This window comes from Physcomitrium patens, chromosome 22, assembly GCF_059467195.1.
Source record: "Physcomitrium patens ecotype Gransden chromosome 22, ASM5946719v1, whole genome shotgun sequence".
In the NCBI taxonomy this organism is placed as follows: domain Eukaryota; kingdom Viridiplantae; phylum Streptophyta; class Bryopsida; order Funariales; family Funariaceae; genus Physcomitrium; species Physcomitrium patens.
In genome coordinates this window covers 2,049,841-2,072,193 of record NC_143431.1, presented here as the reverse complement: position 1 = coordinate 2,072,193, position 22,353 = coordinate 2,049,841, and the positions used below count along the sequence as shown (strand labels likewise).

The 22,353-nt window shown below is 29.7% G+C and overlaps 1 protein-coding gene across 1 annotated transcript; it reads left to right on the top strand.

Annotated features, from left to right (window-relative positions):
- The first annotated feature begins 14,369 nt into the window (after positions 1-14,369).
- Positions 14,370-16,991, top strand: LOC112275056 (peroxidase 1). The gene is made up of 2 exons (XM_090246074.1): positions 14,370-16,566; positions 16,842-16,991. The coding sequence occupies exons 1-2, from the start codon at positions 16,351-16,353 to the stop codon at positions 16,989-16,991; spliced, it is 366 nt and encodes a 121-aa protein (XP_090102200.1). The 5' UTR covers positions 14,370-16,350.
- Positions 16,992-22,353: the final 5,362 nt, after the last annotated feature.

Genomic DNA, 22,353 nt, shown 5'->3' with positions numbered 1-22,353 from the left:
TTATATCTAAAATGTCCTGCTGTTGAAAGTCATGACGAGCTTGAAGAACACATAATCAAGCTTCACCTTCTAGAACATATAGGTGTCCCTCAAAATATAATAGATTGTTCTTGAATTCAAACTTAGAAGTATCATGAGACTTTGAAGGATTTTTCTTAATATCACGAATAAGAAGATTAAAAGACATACTTGACTGAACTTGCTTAATGAAAGTTGAATCAAAGGTTAGTGTTGATTTCATTGCTTGAAAATGAAGATGCTCTAGCTTCAAGAGAATTATCCATTGCTGATCAAAAGTAGCATCTCTTTCCTTTAGTACAAGGTAAAATTGTCTAGAGAGTACATCTGACAAATCTTTTTGTTTTCTTAGTTGATAAGTGATCTTGAATTCGAATCTTGACAAAGACATACTCCAACGAGCTTGGTGATGATTCAAAATAGGTGCTATTATAAAATATTCAAGGTTCTTGTGATCCGTATGTATGGTGACTAGACTAGAAGTACCTTCTAGATAATGGCACCATTCTTAAAATGAATCCATGATTGTAAGAAGTTCTTTCTCATGGATCTTATAGTTGATCTTGGCTCCTAAAACTTTTTTGGAATGAAAAGCTACTAGGTGAAGTTTATCATTTGTTCCCATTTGTGACAATAGGACACCCAAAGAAAAGTCTGATGTGTCTATTTCCATGAAAAATGGCTTAAAAAAATCGACGTGATACAAGATTGGTGCAAAAACAAAGGCTATCTTTAAAGCTTCAAATGTTACTTCTGCTTCTTAATTCCATTAAAGTTTGTCTTTATGAGTTAAGTGTGTAAGTGGAACTACAACTTGAAAGAAGTCTTTGATGAAGATCCGATAGTAGTTGACAAATCTCAAATAGCATTAGGCATCTCTTACTATTTTTGAAATCTTCTAATCCATAATAGCTTGAACTTTCTTAGGATCCATCATTTGAAATGATATATTCTAAGAAGTCGACTTGAGTAGTGTGAAATACACACTTTTCTATCTTAGCATAGAGTCCCACATCTGTTAATTTTTGTAACACATGATGAACTTGAAGTTCATGTTCTTCTTTGTTCTTAGAATAGATTAAGATGTCGTCTAGGTAATAGACAATAAAATCATCTAAAAACTCTCAAAAGACATCATTCGTTAAATGTTGGAATACTGCTGGTGCATTTGTAAGTCCAAAAGGCATGATGTTGTATTTAAAATATCCATACTTTGTTCGAAGTGCAGTCTTTCATTCATCTCCTTCTTTGATGCGTACTAGATTTTATACTCCTCGTAAATCTATTTTTGTATAGATCTTAGCTTGATTCAATTGATCAAGGAGTCCAGATATCAAAAGTAGTAGGTACCTATTCTTGATGGTGATTTTTTTGAGTCCTCGATAATCAACACACATCCGCAATGATCCATCTTTTTTCTTCACAAATAAAATTGGAACTCTTGTTGGAGATTTGGAATGGCATATGAAGTTCTTGGCCAGATTCTCTTCAATATACTTTTTGAATTCAGCCAAATCATTTTGTGATAAACTGTAGATTGGTCCAAATGGCAGTTGTACTCCTTCTTGAAGGTCAATTGAGTAGTCATAGGAACAATGTTTCAGAAGAGAATCTACATTTTTCTTTTCAAATACATCTTAAAAATCTTAATATTGGCTTGAAATGCCACTTGAAGTCTTTCTACTAGTAGAAATAGGTATAGCATAAATGAAACAAGGTGATCCTTCTTTTGTAGCATGCAAAAAAGCTTTTGTACTTACAAATACATGTTTAATTGTATTAGACTTATGACTTTCTACTTGATTAAATATACTCTTAGTTATACTTTCAGAAAAGTCAAGACTACGAGAAGTCCAATCTATTTTAGGATTATATTTTTCTAACTATTATAAATCTAAAATGACTAGATTAGAGGGATATTTAATGTTATTAAATATTACAAAGCTACTATGACCATTAATTGCTACTTCTATAGGAAGGATTTCATGAGTAACATTTTCTGAAGACAACGGACGACTATCTATGACTTCTACATGAACAAGTTTAGTTTTTTCCACTAAAAGTATACTATGTCTTTTAACAAATTCTTCATCTAAAAAATATGCTGAGACCCTTGAATCTAATAAGATAGAGGCTTTGTGATATTTAGGTCTTAAAATGACATTTATCGTAAAATAAGGAGAGGGTTCTGAGGAGAAAATAGGACCTTCACTAGGTGTTATATAAGGTTCCAACCGCACGATCCCTATTGTAGCTGGACAAATTTGTTTTCCAACATACCATCTTCTTTGATAGTCGTACTCTTCATTTTATGGTTGCATTGCTTCTTTGGGCAATGTTGAGCAATGTGCTTAAGTTCTCCATAATATAAGCACAATCCTTCTTGACAATGGCGAGTCTTTTCTTGCTTAGTAAGAAGTTTGAAATGTACCACATCAATTTATATATTCTCTACTTCCAAATGTATGAGTTGAAAAAATGTTTGTATTGCCATTAAATTATAGTAGTATTGAGGTCTACTTATATGGTTCTCAGATCAAAATTCAAAGAGACCATTGTCACACTTCACAGCAAAGTCAATTGCTTGACTCAATGTTTGAAGATTAGGTAAGTTGAGCATTAATTTTTTTACCTCATATTGTAATCCATAGAAAAATTGGCTAACAAGTGCAGTATCATTCCATTTGATATCAGTTATAAGTTGTGGAAATTGTGAAGTATACAACATTACTGATCGATTGTCTTGTCGCAAAATACAGATTTTATTGGTTGTGATACAAATTACATCATATTCTCTGTATATGGATTGAAACCCTGCCGAAAAAGTCTCCCGATTATCCAATATTGGATCTTGTCATTCAAGAAAAGATGAAAATCATGATAATGCTGAATCTGAAAGAAGCTTACTAATGAATATAAGTTGTGATCCTGGAGTTGGATAGCTTTGGGGTTGAAGTTCAATCACAAGTTGTACTTGATTGATAAATCTTCTAAACTTTGATCTGGTGCCATCAAATTTCTCGGATAGGACAATTTTTGGTTCTCTAATACTGGAAGGATGTTCTACCATAGGAAAAGAGACATGATTTGGTGCAGATGTTGAAGCAGCTTTGATCATTTCTATATCTTCACTTCCTGCCAATCTTATTACTCCTTGTGGTGGTAAATTGAGTTGATGCATCGCAAGCATTAACTCCTTCAATTGCTCTTGTATTTGTGCCATTGCACTCTACATTTCAACAAGTTCTGCCATGATAGCACTTAAACAAGAAAAGATGTCTAATATTGCTCAAGATAAATAGAAAAGAGGACTTAAGAACAAAAAAAATTCTAATAACAATATCAGTTTAGAAGAGGACAATCCACAACTTCTAATATGCTTATGTCTTATTAAGAGAAAGGGGTAATCCACTCTTAATCAAGATTAGACAAAGCTCTGATATAGTAAGAAGATTCTTGTCAATCTATCAAAGACAAGAACTTGATAAAAATAAATAAATAAGTGAGACTTTTTTTAAAGAAAGATGACAAAATAGAAATAACTAAATATGTATATTATGAAAGAAACTGGAATGGCTATTGCCAAAACATAAAAAAACTAGAGATCCTTGAAACTAGACTAGAAGCAAGAAAAGAGTTGACAAGAGTGAAGAAGGCTTTATTCTTGCCTCTATATATACTATCTACCTAGGAGCTACGGAGCAACATTTTATAGCACTTCCAAAAACGTGTTGACTTTGTACAACATGTATCTTAACTTGCAAGGCAAGTTTTCTATGTGGGCGCCACAAAGTTAGCTTGTTCTACAAGCTACCAACATGTGTAGTATGTGGTTAACTTGTTGAACAAATTTCTAACCTATCAATCAAGTATAAACACATGTAAAGTCAAAGCACCATCTATGAAGCTTCTAGGAAGCTTTTTTAGAAGATATTATGAAACTAATATATTTTATCTACTTCTACCTATTCATATCACTTAAGTAATAATTGCAGTAAATATATGTCCGTGACATTCACTTGTTTTTGTATTTTACTTTTTTTGTTCTTATTCTTGCTACTTCCACTTTATACCACCAATTACAAGTAAATCTTAATTAAGGTCATCTTATAATTGGATTGAAGAGTGAATTTTATACTCACAAAGGTAATTAGGAGGATAAAACAAAGGCCTTGTGGCCTCTCTTAGACACCCATATACACTACTTGTGAGTCTTAGTGAGGCTTAAACTTTTGATCTCTTAAGCAAATTATCCTTGAGGTAAAAATTATTTATTTAATTTTTTTATTTACTTATTATTTTTAAACTTTCATAACTTATTCATAATAATTTGGATTTACATGTTACTTATACCATTGAAAAGATAATAAAATTCAGTTTTTTAAAATATTTTTTACTTTTAGTTTTACTTTTTTAATTGATGAAAACTCAGTGAATAGATTGTAATTAGTTTTGTGGTGTATAATTGCTTGATTGCACTTGTTTTACTTGTTTTTGTATTGTGTTGTGTTGTGTTGTGTTGTGTTTTTTTTTTTTTTTTCTTGTTTTTATTACTTTTTTTTATATCACTAATTACAAGAAACTCTTAATTAAGGCTATCTTGTAATTTGGATTGAGGGGTGAAATTTACTACCACATTTTGGTATGTTTGTCAAGAGGTGGTGCTTCTAATTGTATGTGTGATTGTAAAATGAGTTATTTGTAATTGACCTTTTATGTGGATTTTTTGAATGAACATTTCAAATCTATTTTCTATCATTATTAAGTCTTCTATCTTTTTTCATTATTTTTTAAAAAAAATATTTTTTAATTATATAGTCAAAAAAAAAATTAAATAAAAAAATAAAAAAATTATGATTAGTTATAGAGTAATTTGCTCTTGAATTTTCATCAATCAGCTTTTATATATTTTTTATTTCACCTTGAAACTTTGTGAGATCATATACATTGATATTAACTTTCTAAAAAGATATCAAATATTTAAATTAGATTAAAATTAATTTTTTAGTAAATATTTGATTAAAAAGGTGAGAATCATCAAATCGACTCATTAGTTGTTTTAGCATAAAAAGATGTATTTAGAATACTTAGAACCACAATATATGGTGAGTATTATAGAAATATTCAAACAAATAGAAAATTAGAATGTTAGTTGTAGAATTGGAGTTTTAATAAGTCTTGGAGGTAATTATCTTAATTGATTTAGTATTTTTTACTTATTATTGAATATTGAGGGTTATTTACTAAGATCAATAATTATATTGGCCTTTTATCTATACATATTATTTATAAAAAAAACTATAAATGTTAGTTAATAGTTAGAAGAGGTATGGGAAAGAACCTCATGTCTTTTTAGTTAGTTATATAGAAAGTAGGATTTATAATAGATTTAAATTTATTTTATTACTATAAAAATATTATAATAATTTTTAGAATTTATTTAGAATTTATTTAGAATATTTTAGGAATTTTTAGAGCAATTGCCAAGACTTTAGTAAAAATAGATTTTTATCACTTTAGAAGCCATTTTGAAGAAATGGAGCAAGATTTGAAGGCCAACATAGTTAAATAGGCTAATTGAGTGTTTTTAAACACCATGGTGAATTCAAGAATACAAAATTATTGGATTTACTAGTAGAAAATAGGAGGAACAATAGCTAGTGTAGTTTTTATAAGAAAGGATGTATACAAGTTCTATATGGATTCTAACACCTTGAAAGTAGTTAAGAGGATAAGACTAAGGCCTTGTAGCCTCTCTTAGATACCCATATATACTACTTGTGAGTCTTAGTGACGCTTGAACTCTTGAACTCTTAAGCAAGTTACTCTTGAGGTATAAATTATTTACTTAACTTTTTATTTATTTACTTATTATTTTTAAACCTTCATAATTTTTTCATAGTAATTTGAATTTATATGTTTCTTACACCATTAAAAAGATAATAAACTTATCTTTCTAAAAATATATTTTTTAATTTTTTTTTTGTTTTTTCCTAGATAAAAATTCAATGAATAGATTGTGACTAGTTTTGTAGTATACAATTGCTTGATTGCACTTGTTCCACTTTTTTTATTTTTTGTTTTTTTTATTCTTATTCTTGCTACTTCCACCTCATTCCAATAATTACAAGAAATTCTTAATTGAAGCCATCTTGAAATTGGATTGAAAAGTGAATTTTACACTCATAAAAAGGATCGAATACTTTGGCAATTTTATGTACTTCATGTTAAAAAAGTCATTTTTTAGTGCTTGTTGATTATTTTAAATTAAATTATTTTATAATAAAATTATTTAATAGATAAGCTTAGATTAGTATAATTTTCTTTGAAATTGCATCAATACTCAATTTTTGACAATTTTTGGAATAAAGAAGTTAGAAAGTTTTATAGATTCATCATCAAGGGTAGAGCTCTTATTCAGGGATCTTCACTATTCTTCCTTGTAATTTTTTTAATTGAGGGCCTTTTTCTAGTGGTAGAGAGATTTAATTACTTCTTCCACATCTTCTATGTCTTCTATTCATAGGAAATAGTATAGTAGGAGCTTAACAAGAATCTCAAAAAAATTCTTCATCAATAAGGGAAGAGAAGACCAATAAGTTCAAGTCATAAATCTAAGATGAATATTCTTTTTAACAACTTTCATTGAATTTTAATTTTAATTTTTTTAACATAGAATATGGTTTAAAGAGAAGGAACTTATGAAGAAAGAAGAGTGGCATTAATATCTTGCAAGTAAATAAGTTCTCAAATCCTTGTCAATTTTCTTTTTCTTTTTCTTTTTCTTTGTTTTTAAATTTTAGTGAATAGCTTGAATACAAGGGGCAGGAGCAAGGAATTGGAGTGTAGAATCTTGAAAGAAGATTTAAGAAGAGATAAACCTCTAAACCTTTTTATAGATTTTTTCATATAAGATCAATAGAGCCTTAAAATCCTTTACTATTTCAATCCAAAAATAATTTTTCAAATCATTTAGTTTAAATTGAATAAAGAGAAATTATGTTGAAAATTCTTTAATATGTATCAAGTTGGCTGGAAATGCAACCAAGTGAGTCCTTCTTCAACGTGGTGTAATTGTCTTGTAAAGAATAATTTTTATCTAGTAAACAATTGTTATTGTCTGTTGTAGTAGGTAATTTCCTAATAGTCTTGTTGTAAAAAAGCAAGAAAAAAGAAGAGCTTGGGCTTCCTATCATCATAGTATGGAATTCCTTTTCATAATTAAGATTACTTAGAAACACTTCTATACATGGTAGTTCTGTATAATAATTAAAGTCAAGAATATTCAAGTATGTATATATATGATTTAAATTTATTTTTGTCTTCAAATCTAGATAAGTTTTTAAAACTATATTTAACAACATATATACAACTAAAATCATATATTATACTAGCTAGAGAATACTTAGTAAAATCCTCCATTATTTGTATCTAAACCTCTTCAAATATTTTTATTTCAAATTTTGATAGTTAAAATAGATAAATAATTTCAGTCTACTTGAGTTGATTACTTTGGATGGCTTCTTGGGTTCAAGTTTTTCACTCAAGGATTTTTGCAGCTCCTCTTTTTTTAAACTACTCATATCTCCACTATTTCTTGCAATTTACAAACCAAAAACTTGACTATCCGGAGCATCCCACAAAACTGAGACAACAATGAAGCCAAGTTCTTTTTGCAAAATGCCAAGGACAACATTTCACAAAATTGATTTGCCTTTTGACTTGTTGTCGTTGTTGATCCCTGTGATGATTATCAAATCATCTTTTGCATGAATGCCATGCAAGTGGTGCTCCTTCATTATTCAAAGCACAATAATATAGTTGTTCGAGCCTTAATTAACTTCTTTCATAGACATAATAATATTATTTTTATAGTTGAGATTGTTAATACTTTTCATTTATGCTCAAGGAATATTTAAAAAACTCTTGAAATTCTGAAATAATTAGAAATCTAATCTTACTTCTATCAATTGTAGCATCCATAGTTTTATTTCTTTGATCTTTATAACAATCAATACTTATAAATTTATAATTTAAATTGAAAAAGTATAATCCATAATTTCTAATAGTAAATGAATATTTCTATAAATAAGATAGTATACCCTCTTGAAGAAAAAACCAATGTTGAAAAAATAATATATTATTTTAAGATTGATTAATTTTCAATATTTAAAAATGTAACAATATTTTTTAATAAGCAAAATTATTTAGTGAAATCTTAAACAAAATATCCATAATAAATTAGTAATCATTTCAAACTATCAAGAATATGAATAAAAAAAATATTAAAGATAATATAGGCATATATCATTGAAAAAGAAAGAAAGTAAAGAAAGTAAAAATAGTTATAAGATACATATATATATATATATATATATAATAGCTATTAATAAATAATAAAGAAACAAAGAAATAAGATTGAGGATAGTATCAATCTTGCCACTATATATACTAGTTATGAAAAAGATCTTGTAGAAGCTTCTAAAGAATTGCAAGGCTTAAAGGCTTGAGCTTGAAGTTGTAGGTTGCTTCTAATGCAATCTAATAGTAAAAAACTTATTAGACAAGTTTTGTCAGCCATGTAAAAAATCTATAAAAATCTAAACATCTAATTTGTATTTTAAAAATATTCTTTAATCTTCTTAAAGAATATATTATCTTTGTAATATGTTTCTACTTACTTCTACTTATTCTTATGTTTTAAGTAATATGAGTATGTTTTATATTAAATTCTTATAATTAGTGTATATTTTGATTAAACTAGAAGTATCTTCTAGGTAATAACAACAATCTTAAAATGTATCTATAATAGAAAAAAATCTTTATTATAGATTTAATAATAAATCTATGATGCAATAAAAAATAAAAAATAAAAAATAAAAATAGAATAGAATAAAAAATATTACATATATTCATGTATGATGAAATTATACCTAATATATAGTATAATGCATATGTTTCTATATAAAGTGGCTTAGTAGAATATAGACAATAAAATTAGAATTAAAATAAAAGTTATTTTTAAACTCCCAAATTTTATTCTTGTAATTCTTTTTATTTTAATTTTTTATTGCAAGTTGATTATATAAGTAGAAAAAAATAAAGAATTTTTCGATAATATTTTATAATAGTTAGAAAATTCTAAAAAATATTACAAATCATGTATTCATGTTAGGGTTTTCTAACATATAACATTCTATTTATTTTTAGAATTTATTTGAAAATTTTCACTTATGGTGATATATTGTAAAAATTCTACTAAAATTGTGTAAAATATAAATTTCTTCTTATAATAAATAGTCTTACATGTCTAAGTTTTTATAATATGTGATAAATATATTATTCAAAAACTTCTACATTCTTAGAATATTTAAGAATATTGTCTAAATAACACACAAGAAAAATATTTAGAATTTTATATAATGTATGTTATCTATCAACGTATTAGAAAGAAATTAGATTATTTTTTAGTCTACAAGAAATAATAATATATTTAATATAGTCATAATTAGTTTAAAAATTATATACATATTTTTTAATATAAAAAACTTATACCTAATATATTAATTTTTTTTCAATATTTACTCAATTTTTTATAATAAAAAAATAATATTCCATATTTTTTTAGAAAGAAATATTAATCCAAAAATAAAATTTAGTTTAAAGGTGAAAATTTTACAATCCTTAAGTTAATCATATGTTATAATAAATAGAGTAAATCATTTATTTTTTTAACATGAAAAATATAAAATAAATAATTTTTTTATTAAAAAACTAAAAATATGAGATAAAGGAAAAATAAACAAAAAAGAGATAAGACATAAAAAACTAAAATAACTATTGACAATTACAAAGAAATGAGGGAGTCTTCAATCAAGACTAAAATATACGAAAGACATTATCAAGACTAAAGATGGCCTCAATCTTACCTTTTTATATATTTACTATCAAAATAGTCTTGTGGAAACTTTCTAAAGACCACAAGGTCTAATAAAAACCATAAATCTTAGAAATCTGAAAAAATCTTAGAAAACCTCAAATCTTAAATCTAAGATTTCTAAATCTTAGAAATCATAAACCTAAAAAAAATTACAGTCCATATTTTAAAGATATTTTTGAAATTTTTGAATCTACATCAGAAAATAAAATTTTATTTAGAAAATTTGAGACATTTATGAAAAAAAAAAAAAAAAAAAAAAAAAAATCTATTATATTTTGATATCATACATTTTATAGTTGAGTCATTATCTAATGGTTATTAGATTCTAATATTTAAAAGACTAAATATATTGTTGTCATGTATTAAGTTAGATAGTTTTTTTAAAAATACATGTCTTGATATCAACTTAGTAATAATTTTTATAAAGAATCTAAAACTAAATTAATAAACAAATAATAAGAGCTCAAATCAAAAAAGATGAAAGAAAATACATACTTAATTAATTTTTTATAAAGAATATATAAAGTAACATATGCATATTAGAATAATAAAAATAATGTGTATATGACAACGTGTTGAAGAAAGCACATGAATATTGAAACTTTGAATTGAAGATAGAAGCCAAGCTAGTAGATCCTTCTAATTTGTTTAATTTCTATCCAAAGTTCTTACAATCAAAAGTTAACATCATTTTCTTAGCTATGACTTTCAAAAGTATTTGTGAGGTGTTAAAAAGATTAGTAGAGTAAAAAAAAAAAAAAAAAAAAAAAAAAAAAAGTGATACCAAAATAAAATTATTTCCATATAGGATTAAAAGATTATTAATTGATGTAACAAAAACTTATAAAACTAAAAAAATTATATTGAATCCAACTACAAATATAGTATTAATTAAAAAGTGACTATTTTTTTTCAATTTTTAGTACCAAAAAAGGATTATTTAAATAATTTATTTACTTTTAATCACAAAGAAAAATATAATGGTATTTTTAAAGAAGTGAAATAATTATAACATATTATTTTGGTGGAAAGCAATCAAAAGAATCCAAAAACAAATTGAAGAAATGAAAAATTAGAAATAAAGACCACTTTAAAAAAAATAAGTTGTATATTGTATCAAAATATATGTTTCAAAAAATTATCAATATGAGGTCTTAATAGAATTATTAGTTTTATAGGTATTTTTTGAAAGTATCTAAAACATAAAGTTGCTTAAAAGTGCTGAAAGTATAGAATCTTTTAACAAAAGAATTTTTTGTAAATTTTATATCACTTAAAAAAATTAAATTAATAACAATAATATTACATTGAAACACTTTTGTACATAAAAGAGTACTTGAATTGATTTTAAAAATTAAAATTATATTCTTATTAAGTTATAATATTTTACAAAAACTTTCAAAAAAAATAAAATTCTTGTTAGTGGTGATGCAATGAAAAGCCGAGTAGGCAGAACTATCAAATTCGTTAAAATCAAGTAATCTCTTTGATGGCTCAATTCTTTGCATTTCTTTATTTGACACAATTATGAAAATTAAAAGTTATTTAAGGAGATACATTAACTTTGCTTACACACAATCTTAATTTTAGTACACTTTTAATTTTTAACTTGAAATCAAATTACTATTCACAAGTTGTAAATAATGGATTTAGAAAAGAAAAAAAGAAAGAGATGTAAATGAATTCTTTAAAAAATGAGATTTACTTCCTGTAATTAGATTTATTTTCATTATTTTGCTAAATATTTGGCCTAACATTCTTTGGCTTTAAATATTCACGTATAGTTTTTTATTCAAAAATTATTTTGTAAGTAAATTCCGGGTTTGATTGCAAGTTATTGTAGTTTATATACATATATATATATATATATATATATATACATACATTTGTGACTTATACTTCAATCCTCTATATATTCCTTAAATTTAGGAAAATATAAAATCTTAATTTATATGAATTCTTAATAACCTATTTGAAAAACTCTTAAATATGATTAATTTTCACTTTCTAGATTCTAATATTCTTAATACTCAACATTAGAATTTCAAGTCTAAGATCAATATATTCCACTAAAAATATCATATGCACATAATAGCAAGATCTATGTAATCAATTATTCTAACTTTAACTTTAAGTAAAAATGCATATTTAAATATCCGTCTTGTTGTGTAATTGAACTTTGCTTTCCTACTTCATTGTATGAACGAGTACTACAATCAATCCAGATGGGGCTTCTTGCCCCAAAACCATGTGATTATGAACAATATCAACTTCCACCTTAGAGAGGCTATGTTTACAGAAGAAATCTTCTTTTTTTCATGGCATGAGGTCCTCTCCTCACTTGAACTTGCATTCTTTTACTCTTTCAGCATCACGAGGAGGCCGTTAAAACAAATCCTTGCACATTCTTCTACAAAAAACACTCCCAAACAGCTGCTCTTTGTATTCGTGTTAGTGGACCATCTGATTACTTCTCTGTTCCCCTTAAAACACTTGGCAATCCTGGTTGCAATCGCAGCTGCAGGCACGCCAGTGCGAGCACGTCTCTATGGATTTGTGGATGCTTTTTAACATCTTGGATCCAAAAAGAGCGAAAATTGTCTCGTCACTCTCAACCCCGAAGAATGAGTTTTCCTGTTCTTTTTTGTTCTTTTGATACAACTGTGGCATATACCCTGGCACAGAAGACTGACTTTTTCAGTGACGCGATCGAAGGATTTGATTGTCTCATATGAGTCGGAGCGAAAGCACTCCTTTCCCATCAATGACGTCGACTGAAAGTATCACGCAAAGCCAGAGCTTTCCAAGAGTGCTGCCCTTCAAACTCCCCTGCGCAATAAAATAAAGTTCAACGCCGAAGGTAGGACTAATGGAAGCTTCTGGCCTCTGCGGATACAGTCAATCCAGGCCTCTGTTGCAGCTTTCGTCAACCAATAAGAATTATCACCGCAGGCTCCGTGTGCATCCCAAAGCCATTCCGAACTCGACCCACATCATCGCTGCTTCAAAAAGTGGTCGATAAAATCGGGTTCGTTACCGCAGTTGAGCGAGGGCGACATGGTGCAGTACACGAGGTCTGGTTTCCACTGCAATCGAATGTAGGGTTCAGCACCGACTTCAAATCGATCATGTTGCGTGCGGCATGCACAAGCAGGATACATCCGTGCACAGCTGCAGGGATGATATCTTTACAGCCTGTTATTCACGTTCGTGATCGTTAGCTACGCGGTCATCTGCTGCTCATTGCTTGCGGTGAGGATCAGTAAATATGGATCGAAACAGAAACACGTCAACTTGGAATGAGGTTCTCCTTGTGTCATGAATGACCTATCCACCGACGTTTCAGTGGAAGTGAACGCTCTGCGCAAGAAGGGCTTAGGCTGTCTTCACCGTGAGGGGCGCTTGGCAGGGCAAAATCAACCCGTTGTACTGCTCCAGAGGCTGAGTTTCCCTCCATAACTGTGCACTAACAGACAAGAATAAATTGTAGCAAATATAATTGAACGAACCAAAGTTAAAACAAAGGCTACAAAGTGAGCTATGAGTAGCTTTGTGCCAACAGGGATGAAGCATGGTCCTTGCTTACAAATGGAGAGAACAAAAAGCGGATCTAAAATTAGGAGAGTGAACTTCTCTTGGAATGAAATATGATTTCGACAGCTTGATTATGCAAATGAGAGAATGTTGGTTGGTTCAATCTAAATTCCCTCCTTCCCATTTCCTTATGCTGGCATTAAGTTAGCCGCAGATGGATTCACAGTACCTCTTTCGATCATTGATCGTATGATCTATTGTCATCGACTTATTGGACTTAGGATCTCTCATCTGATTTCGAATTGATTCAGTGGACAGTTCGGAGGCGATTACCAGCGCTGCTTCATGACTGGTTCTCATAGTAGTACATAGTTTTGCAGGCTGACGGCTGCATTTTCGAACGATTGGTCACACAATGTTGCAAGAGACAGAATCATTATCCTGAACTCTGTCATGTGGATTCCACGCTCGAGAAAGACGTAGAAACCGGATTCTGCTCAAAGGAGTGGCGTGGATGGAGCCTTGCCAGCAGTGTGCCGCTAGCAGACGCTTGGGTGGCAGGTATGCTGTGCTCAACTAACTCATCGATTTCACCTTTCTCATGTTAGGTCAATAGCATTACTTGAATGCACAAAGACAACGGTGCGTTCTGAAGAGCTGGTTAATCCTTTTGACTTAGAGCTCCCCGTCCATTAATTTCATTTACTTTTAAGCTAGCTGCAGGCATTTTATTTCTATTTTTTTCTTTGACTCAAAACAGGGTATTCCGGATGCTTTGGAATAACTGATAGAGGGAGTACAACCCCACTTAAGTCCATCCACCTTACACCTAAGGCGAGACTTCAGCATTTGTTTGTTTTGTTTATATATATATATATATATATATATATGATATGTTCTAATATTTTGAAGATAATCCAAAGACTACATCTAAGTCTCTTGTATATTATGATCTATGATACCACATGATGGGACTCTTGAGTTCTATCTAACTTTCATGCCCATCTTGATTTCAATAATGTTTTGGCTATTTAAGAATTGCCTCTATATATAATCACTTTTCTACATTTATTTGGGTTTATTTTTATTTTTTGTTCACAGACTTGCCTTATTATCTTACTATAATCAAGTATGTTACTCCATAGATGTGTTTTGATTTTTGTATTTGTTATATATATAGCCAAAAAGAAATTATATTATATTCTCAATGCATGAATATAGAATTATAGTGTTGTTTGAATCCTTGTTTTCTCTTTATCTTGTCTTATTTTTGCAATTTACAATTAGAATGAAGTCCTCACTATGATTGAATTGTGAAGTTTTGTTGTGTGCTTGCTCATTATTTGCATTGTATAAAGTATATGCCTTGTATTTATTTGCAATATTCTTCCACTTAAATTTTTGTTCTTATCATTGTTGCCTTTGAATGTCATCTCTTTTGACCTTTTTGAGGTCAAAAATACTTGGTATTTCTATATACAATATGTAATTAGAAAATAAAATCAACATCTTATAATCAATTTAAAATATTTTTTCTTTTTTCTTTTGCTTTTGCATAACAATATTAGTAACAAAAATTTTGGATTTCCATCCTATGTCTACTTGAATACCTACAAAATATTACATTTCTTATAATTTAGAAGTATCTAAATCTTCTCCAAAAACATGTTGAAGCTTGATGGCAATCTATAAGGCAACTACCTTAAATTGTTTTAACAAATGCTTTAAAATGATGCAAGTTGGTATATATGCAGTATATAATCTAAAGATTGGATCCAAATGTCATACAACTTAGAAATCAAAAGCATGATTCTTTAGTTGGAATGTACATAATTTATACTCCAATCAATATAGAGACTTATCAAGGATTTGGCAAAATTTATCTTCTAACTATACATGTATAGTAAAGAAGACTTTTTTAATAATACAAGATACTTCATGTTTATCAAATACAACTTCGTCTAGGCCTTTAATCCACTTTGTGATGATTTTGGAGATTTGTACTCCATCAACAAAATAAGAAATCACAACTTGTTTTTGAAGGTTTTAGAAGTATGACAATATCTAAGTCAAATCAACAACATTTTTCCGCAATTTATTTCTCATCAAGAAGCTTGAGGAGCAACAACTGAAGTGGAGTTCTCTTGCTTGCCTCTACTTGGTTGTATGGGACCCACCTTGCGCAGCAATATTAATGCACACCATGTATTCGGAAGATGCCATCAAAAAGAAAATAAAGATAAAAAAACATTTGTTAACTTTAGGAAGAGGAATTGCTCACAAACTTGATTAATTAACAATCACACATTACGAACAGATCAACAATCGTGCCCAAACCATCATCAAACTAGCACAGAGTGGCGCAACTGCGCCTAATCCTAAACTCTCACGCCCGTCCATTGCACCGTACATAGCGAACCTCCAGCTGCGGCATGCAGCTGTCAGCATTGGAGTTCTATATCCAAGTTGCAGTGGCGCGGTGTGAAAACATCGTTGTCACAGGGGAACGTGCCCACGTTATATGCAACCAAATCACATTCACGAAGCGCAGTCTTTGAAGTGGTAGGGGTGTGGCTGTTCACATTCATCCCTATCTGGAGCACCATCATCCTCATAAAGGTTTAATAAGCTTCTTGGTAACACCAGAATTCTATGTGACACACACAACCGGAGTAGCGGCAGGTGCAAAATTGCAAACAGCTCAAGGGACAGCAAGTCCCGATTCCGGCTGTGAGTCCAATTGGCCGACTGTCTCTGTTGACGTAAACCTCAGCGAATCCATTTCGCACTGCGCTCCGCGACGTCGGGGAAACTATTCTGTATTGGAAAAATTGCAGTTGCCCCTGTGGTTTACGAACATGACTCGGAGGGGAGAGATCATGACGTCCTACTCAATCATCACAGTCACAGTTTTGGCGATGACACTTTTAATGTGCTCGGGGATCAGTGCCCTGAGAGAAGAATTTTACTCCACCAGCTGCCCCATTTACAAGAAGATGCAAGAGCTCGTAGTCGACGAAGAAGATCTGCCTGCCTACATCCTCCGTCTTTTCTTCCACGACTGCTTCGTTCGCGTGAGTAATCCTTGCAAACCTGGTGACTTACTCTGCTATCTGATGGGTCTGCAGGGAATGAGCGAAAAGCTGCCGAATACTGTTGACATGCATAATAGTAGACACAACATGAATGAAAAAACACTCAATGTATTGGGAAACTAACAAGCTTCACATAGTCAGTCATTCTATGGGCAATCTAGTCTTCATTGACTCTCAATCTAGTCAAGAGTAGTGTAGATTGATGGATGTGAGCTTGTCTGACGAGTAAGCGGATATTGAATTTGTGAATGCAGGGATGTGATGCGTCCGTGCTTTTAGCTGGATTAGGAACGGAAAGAACAGCCGCTCCCAACGCTCGCCTTGACGGCTTTGACGCTCTGGAAGTTATCAAGGCAAAATTGAGAAGGTATGCCCTCGCACCGTTTCGTGCGCCGATATCCTGACATACGCAGCCCGTGACAGTGTGAGACTGAGCGGAGGGCCATTCTACACAGTCGCAGCTGGACGCCGCGACGGAGTTGTCTCGAAAGCATCGGAAGCGGTCGCTGCGTTACCCAGGACCAAAATGAATGTGGACCAGCTGAAGGCCAACTTCGCCAGTAACGGGCTGGATCTAGACGACATGATCACTCTGTCCGGCGCTCACACACTCGGGGAGACTGCATGCGTCCATCTCGACGACCGAATCTACAAGTACCCTAGTCCATCAGGCGTCGACCCCAACATCCCCAAAGACTTCTTGGACAAGTTGAAGAAGAAATGTGACAAGCCTGGTCTAACGAAGAAGAAGTTCGATCTCGACACGAGCACCAGTGCCAAATTCGACGGCAAGTACTACTCCAACCTGATGAGCAGAAGGGGCACTCTACAGTCGGATCAGGTACTGTACGACGACGCCAGGACTCGGTACGCGGTAACTTAGAACGCCAACAACGGAAAATTCTTCGCCAAATTTGGACCTGCCATGCAGAGGTTGGGCAATATCAAGCCCCTCGAGGGGTCTGAAGGTCAGATCCGTCTCCGGTGCAGCTACGTGAACTCAGCTCCTGCTTCATGATAGACGCTGGATGTAGGCGGTATGCGTATACGGTGAAACCGTGTGCATATATCTGATCCAGGCGTGTGTCCAAGCAGGACACCTTGAAAAGGCTTTTGACTATTTTAGCAAAATGAAAGCTGCGGGTGTGCGACCAAACGCAGTCACATACAACAGCTTGCTGCGAAGACATCGAAACTATGGGACACTCCCTGAAGTGCAACGCGCACTAGCTTTGTACGAAGAAATGCGCGAGGCAGGCCACGTGCCGAATGACTTTATACTTCAGGAGCTAATCAAGGAGTGGGTTGAAGGCCTGTCCAATCCGTCGAGTTTTGTAGCTTCTGGTGATGCCGGCTTGATGAAATTCTCAGAAGCAGTGCTTCAGAAAGTGGCTGTTGATGCGAGGAGAGAAGCCGAGGACAACAGGCACATGACCATAGACTTGCATGGCTTAACCAAAGGTGAGGCTCGGGCAGCTGTGTTAGTTGTGCTTCGAGCTATCAAGGAGCGCTACCTGCATGGCATTCCTGTAGAGGATGATTTGATAATCATCACAGGGATCGGCAACCACAGCGAGACGAAGGGCAAGTCAGTTCTGCGGGATGTTGTCCTTGGCATTTTGCAGAAAGAACTTGGCCTCACTGTTGTCTCAGTTCTGTCAGACGCTCCGGATCGTCAAGTTTCTGGTTTGCAGGTTGCAAGAAGTAGTGGAGATACCAGTAGTGCAGAGGACGAGGAGCTGCGAAAACCCCTGAGTGAAACACTTGAGCCTAGGAAGCCATCCAGAATAATCAACTCAGGTGGACTGAAATTGTTTATCTATTTCAACTATCAAAATTTGAAATAAAAATATTTGAAGAGTTTTAGATGCAAATAATTGAGTTTACTAAGTATTCTCTAGCCAGTGTAATGTATGATTCTATTTGTATATATGTCGACAAATATAGTTTTGAAAACTTATCCGGATCGGAATACAATAAGAAATCTAAAATATATATACATATACATGTATATATACACACACACATTTATGTGGATACATAATATTTCAGAAAATGTTTCTTATGTAGTTTGCTGTTGTAAGGTTAACAAGATGGACTGCTAATGCCGTCGTTTGTGAAGTGAGATACAATTTTCTTATTGTAATTAATAAGACTTGGTGTAAGTGATTGTTAAGAAAGATGGTGTATATGGGATTTTTTTTCAGAAACGAAACATCTTCTATTTTACCAAATTATTATCTATTTGTTCGTCAAATCCACCAAGCACTGTTGATTAGTTTGACAGTAAACACCTATAATTCAAAAAGTTCATTTTCTCTTTGGTAACAGAAAGTATATTAGCAATATTCTGTAACTTCATCTCCTAAACTGGTCAGCAATTGGTAACTGTTAGTTTAGCTTTATTTTACAAGAAGTTATGATGTATTATAAAATGAGTAAGTGTAGATTATAAATTACAAGTAAGTATTATATTTTGCTTGAACTTTTGTTTTTACCGTTCTAAGGTGGTTGAAATACTTTAATAAATCACAATTGTTGCATGTGCATTGTGTTGTCTATTTTCAAATTAAATTTTGTAACAAGTTAGGAGTTTGGTGATATTTGACCTCATATACAAAGATGTATTAATATAGAGTTATTAAATGTAGATGAAAACTTGTTTAAAATTTGAAGATCTATAAATTGAATAAAGAAAAAAAATTGAGGTATGAATAAAAGATATCATAATTAAGTATCAAGGACGTCAATCTAAATAAAAATCCAAAAGACAATTGATAATCTAGCTTACTACAAGGCCAAAAAGTCTTGATATTATGACAAAGTAACAATATCTTATCATTGACTTTGATTAAAGGTTGTTCTTTTGTAAAAATACATATCTTAGATTTTTATTGTTTTTAAAACTTTTTGGACTATATCTTCACAAGTAACAATTTTTGTACACGATATAAAATAAACCTTGTTGATTAATTAATCTACCATTATAAGATATGATCATAATAATTTAAATTACAAAGTTTTATGAAAACTTACATTGAAAAAAATAAAAAAAGGCTCACAAGTAGTATACATGAGTGTCTTAGAAAGTCTTTAAAGTTGCCAAGTCTTACTAATATCTTGAAAATTACTCAAAAATTCCTAATTAATTCTAAATAAATTTTAAATAAAAATTTAAAATATTTCTTATGCTTTTATAATTCTAATACCAAAATAAGACTACTTTAAACTACCTTAGTAATTAGAAAAAGAAAAAAATATATTTATTTGTATTTAATTTAATATGTCTCTTTAAAAAACAACTTCTTACTTATTGACTAGTTCAATATTGAATAGCATTTATATTTCTATTGAAATTTAAACTAGGAATTATATGATTATAAATCTCTAATAATGTGATTTAATTCTAGTAGTCAAAATGAAGACCACCAAAATTTAAAAGAAAGAATATTTAAAAATTCTTGTTGCCTTTCTTGCCTTTGTTACTTTTATCCTTATTGTATAAAAATAATCTATAGGTTTGATTTAGAACCATTATATAAATGAATGAGTACATAAGTTTTATAACCAATGTTTACACCTTATATTCCTTATAAAAACTTCCATTATTTATGACAACCAAACTAAGTTGTGATATTTTTATATTAAAATATGGTAGTTTATTTAATATATACCATCTTGACAACTTTTTCTTTTGCCCACTTGGCTAAACATTCTATAGCTATAATAATATATTACATTAAAAATGAAAGATTATTAATGTTTAAAAGAACCTATTAAATATCTTCATGCAAAACAAAGATCAATATTTATTCCTAACACCATTTGATTGATTTTAGACTTCATCACCTTATGAAATAATTTGAGCATTCTTTATGGAATTTTTTGTCTAAAAGAAGAAATTATATAATAGATAACTATATTATCTAAGTTAATAGTGCTAAATAGAAATAAATAGAAATAAATAAATAAAAATAAAAATAAAAATATGTTAGAAAGCTAATAACTTTCTTAAGAAGCTTCAAAGAAGTTTTTTAATATAAATAATATATTTAGATTTTTATAGATATGTTGTAAGGCTATCAAAATTTATGCCATAAGTTTTTTATTTTTAAGAGGTTGCATTAGAAGCAACCTATAAGTTGGTACTTGGATAACAAGCCTTATAATTTGAGAAAGCTTTTGTAAGACTATTTTCATAGCTAATATATAAAGAAACAAGAAAAATTCCATCTATAGTCTTAACAACAATCTTTTTGTTTTACACTACAAGTTATTTAAAGAAAGACTCTTTAGTCTATTTGTATTTTAAAAATAGCCATTTTAGATAATTTATATTTTATAAATATTTTATTTTATTTTATTTTTAATAATATATAATTGTATATCTTCTTTAAAATTTTGTTGTAATTCATATCTATAATCATTACTTCAAATACACTTCTTAAGTCATAATCCAAAAATAATTATATTTCAAAAAAATTCTTAAAGATGTTTATTTAATTAGATCTTTTAATCTTCAAAAAGAAAAAAACTTTGTTCATATTAATTCTTATTTTTACATATCAATGTTAGATTTTGACTTTGTTTCATAAGTGGTTGCAACTCAATTATCAATCTTATAATACTTATGGTTAAATATGTAAGCAATTAACTTTAATTTTTTTCTTAAAATAATATTATTATTTTATACTAATTTTTTATCATCTTAATTTGTTAATAGAAATATTAAAGCAATATAAGAATTTTTAATACAAAAGTCAATAATGCATATATAATTTCAAGCTAAAATTGAATAAATATCAATTAGGTAGATACATTTTTTTATTGTATGAACATCCCATTATTAGTACATAAATATGTCTTTTTTGTAAATATAAAATATATTTACAACTTTATTATAAAATTTCTAAAAATTTGTGATATAATAGCTAAAATTATTTATAATAAATAAAAATATATACATACTATTAAATTCTTATATTCACAAAATAATATAATATAATTAATTTTTATTTTAAAAAATATATACTAAAAAAGATCTATATGTATATATATATATATATATATATAGAGAGAGAGAGAGAGAGAGAAAAAAAATGATAAAGCGATCCAATTTTTTACTAAAGGGACTCACTCTATCTTAACCATCATTGCACCCGTGTAGCCTCCATTCATGTCCTTAGCCATTCTCCATTTCCAACCATTGCTAAGGATAGGGACAAGAGGTTGGAAACATTAGGAATAGAAGAAATGGTTGGAAAAAGAAAATGGTTGAAAACAGAGAAACAGGGATGGATTTATCAATCATTAAGATATACAAAAATATTTAAAAGAGATATTTTATAAAAAATATTTAAACAACTTATATTTGAGTAATATATATATATATATATATATATATATATATAGAATAAATCTTTATTGATTTTTTTATTCATTAGTTGTACTACTATTTAATAATATTATAATTTATAACTAAATTTAGGAATTTATTACGCATTTAGCTAAAGAAGATAATTATCTATAGCCTAGAATTGTCTCATATATATATATATATATATATATATATATATGGTATTTAAAAATATTTTTTCTAATAATCTTATTTTGTATAGATATCCTAAATATAAGAATTCTTAAATCTTATATTGTAGATCATATCAACCATGAATTCTACATTTTATGAATCTTAAAGTATATGTCTTAACATTTCTAAAATCTAAAATTTCTAAAATTCTAAATTCTAAAAAAAACTTAAATAAA